Source organism: Orycteropus afer, unplaced genomic scaffold (assembly GCF_000298275.1).
Source record: "Orycteropus afer afer isolate SDZICR_OR568_19922 unplaced genomic scaffold, OryAfe1.0 scaffold00116, whole genome shotgun sequence".
In the NCBI taxonomy this organism is placed as follows: Eukaryota; Metazoa; Chordata; class Mammalia; order Tubulidentata; family Orycteropodidae; genus Orycteropus; species Orycteropus afer.
In genome coordinates this window covers 9382793-9385004 of record NW_006921703.1, presented here as the reverse complement: position 1 = coordinate 9385004, position 2212 = coordinate 9382793, and the positions used below count along the sequence as shown (strand labels likewise).

The following is a 2212-nucleotide window of genomic DNA, read 5'->3' as shown; positions in this document are numbered from 1 at the left end:
AACTTTTCCTATCTTTATATCAAAAAAATGCGCTTTAACCAGCAGTAGTAACTTACTACTACCTGGGCTCAGCCTAGATTTCCAGTTTAATGGGGCAGCTGCCTGGAACCAGTCTTGACAGAGAGGCCTCTCTTACCTATTGATTGCTTCCAGACCAGTAGTGTATCCTCTGAGTTGTGCATCTGCTTGGCCAGCCCTGCCTCACATGCCTGACTTTGCATAAAGTTCATAGAAAAGTGGATTATATTCACTTCTTTTATAATCTTTGCTTCTCAAGGATTTTGATATGAAGTCCATTTAAGTGTAGGAAGCAGAGAGGAAGTTCACTTGCCCAATCCGAGCATTTGAATGTAGTAGTGAGACAAAATCAGATAACTACTTTGGTTTTCTCTGGAAGTGATGGTAATGGGGTGGTGCTGGCCACCAACAACATTTGCTTTGGTGCTTAGCTCACTGACAGAATGTAGAAGATGCTCAACAAACATTTGTTGGATGAATGAGTGAATGGTCATTTCAAAGTAGTTTAGATTTTTTGGCACTGCTTTTTCTGCATCCCTTTCTTAGCTCCTGGCCTCTTAGGATGGCCACCCCAGGGGCCCTGCACAGGAGGAGAAGGATGAGAAGTCAATCACATGCATATGTACAGCCTTTGACTATCCCTAGTCTTTCTTTGAGCCATCCAACATGATGTAGCAGGGTGAGGAAAAGAACAAAACAAATAAGGATTTTGTAGTCATGCAGATCTGTGCCTAAATTCTAACTTTGCTACTTACCAATATTTTACCCAGGTTGTGTTACTTAGCCTATTTTAAGCTGTTCTGATTCATTTCAAATGTATAATTTACTCAATGCCTGGGAGGATTTTTATAAAATAAATTACTTTATACAGTATGCATTTGATTTCAACAACAATGATAAAAGTTTCCATATTTTGAGTATCACCTACTTGCCTGGGTCAGGGCTGGAGGGCATACAAACATTTGGAGGAACAGAGATTTGACTTTAAGTTATCTGACTTTTGAGCTCAGACTTTTTTTTCCCCACTCTTTAATAAATGTTATTTTTGCCCTTGCCCCAAATAAATGCATATAACTCAATTCTCCTTTCCTAATTAATTTCTGTTTACTCTATTCTATACAATATTTGCCCCGTTACTCATAATAAGTCCTAATAAGCTCACCAGTTCTACTCATTCTGCTCACTTATTCAGATTCTGCCTGCAAACTGCATATTAGTAGTGCTTTTAATTATTATTGGATTTCATATTTTTAATATATTTGTTCTGTATTACATTAGGTCAGGGACTGTAATACTGAAGACAAGGGGCTATTAGAGCCACTGAAATGACTCAGCCTTTCTATAATCCAACCCAAGGCAGAAAACAAGATACTGCCTTCCAGGCATGTGAAACACCACAGTGTCTCCTCTGTCATGAATGGAGTCAGAGACTCTTCTGGCTATGTGTCTACATGTGATGTCAGTGGGAATTTTGAATATTAAGGGTGGAGATGCCTAACTTGGATGATATGACTTTGCAGCTATTAGCAGAAGCTGGAAATGCTTATAACCACGGCTGAGTCAGAAGGGTATGAACCTTGGACTTATTCTGACAGTTGCCTTTAATTAAATGAGTCTGGCCCCATAAGATTTTGGCAAGTCAGCTATTGAGAAAGTACCAGTTCTTTGGAACTCTTCTAACTTTCCCAAATTTTGTTTTTATACAGCATCCTGGATTTTATTTTTGTTTTCCATTTTCAGATTTACAATCGCTTGGATACAAATTGTTGTGGATTCAGACCACGCAAAGAAGATGCCTGTGTACAGAATGGACGGAAGCCAAAATGTGACGACCAAGATTCTGTGGCTCTAGCACATGTTATCCAGCAAAAGCATGACCCAAGGCACTTGGTCTTTGTAGACAATAAGGGTTTTTTTGACAGAAGTGAAGATAATTTGAACTTCAAATTATTAGAAGGCATCAAAGAGTAAGTTTTATAATGTAGTAGCATCTGCAGGACATTATATTTATGTTAAAAAAGTAGTAAGGGTTTTCTTTGTTTGTTTTGTTTCTTGAGGGTTGATGAAGATAATTTATTACCAGGTACATGGTAGGAGACAGGGACCATACCCAAATCTGACTCCTTGAGTGAGATTTTGAGGTATAGTTTTTGTAGAGTTCTAGGAAGGAAGCTATACATATTCATGTAAATTC

General features: G+C 38.3%; 1 protein-coding gene across 1 annotated transcript in view; it reads left to right on the top strand.

The window, feature by feature from the left end:
* Positions 1-2212, top strand: part of GASK1B (golgi associated kinase 1B) — a 75082-nt gene that overhangs the window by 62193 nt on the left and 10677 nt on the right. The window contains exon 3 of the mRNA XM_007943985.2: positions 1759-1985. Within this exon, the coding sequence (XP_007942176.1) occupies positions 1759-1985 (227 nt within the window). The remainder of the gene's footprint in view (positions 1-1758; positions 1986-2212) is intronic.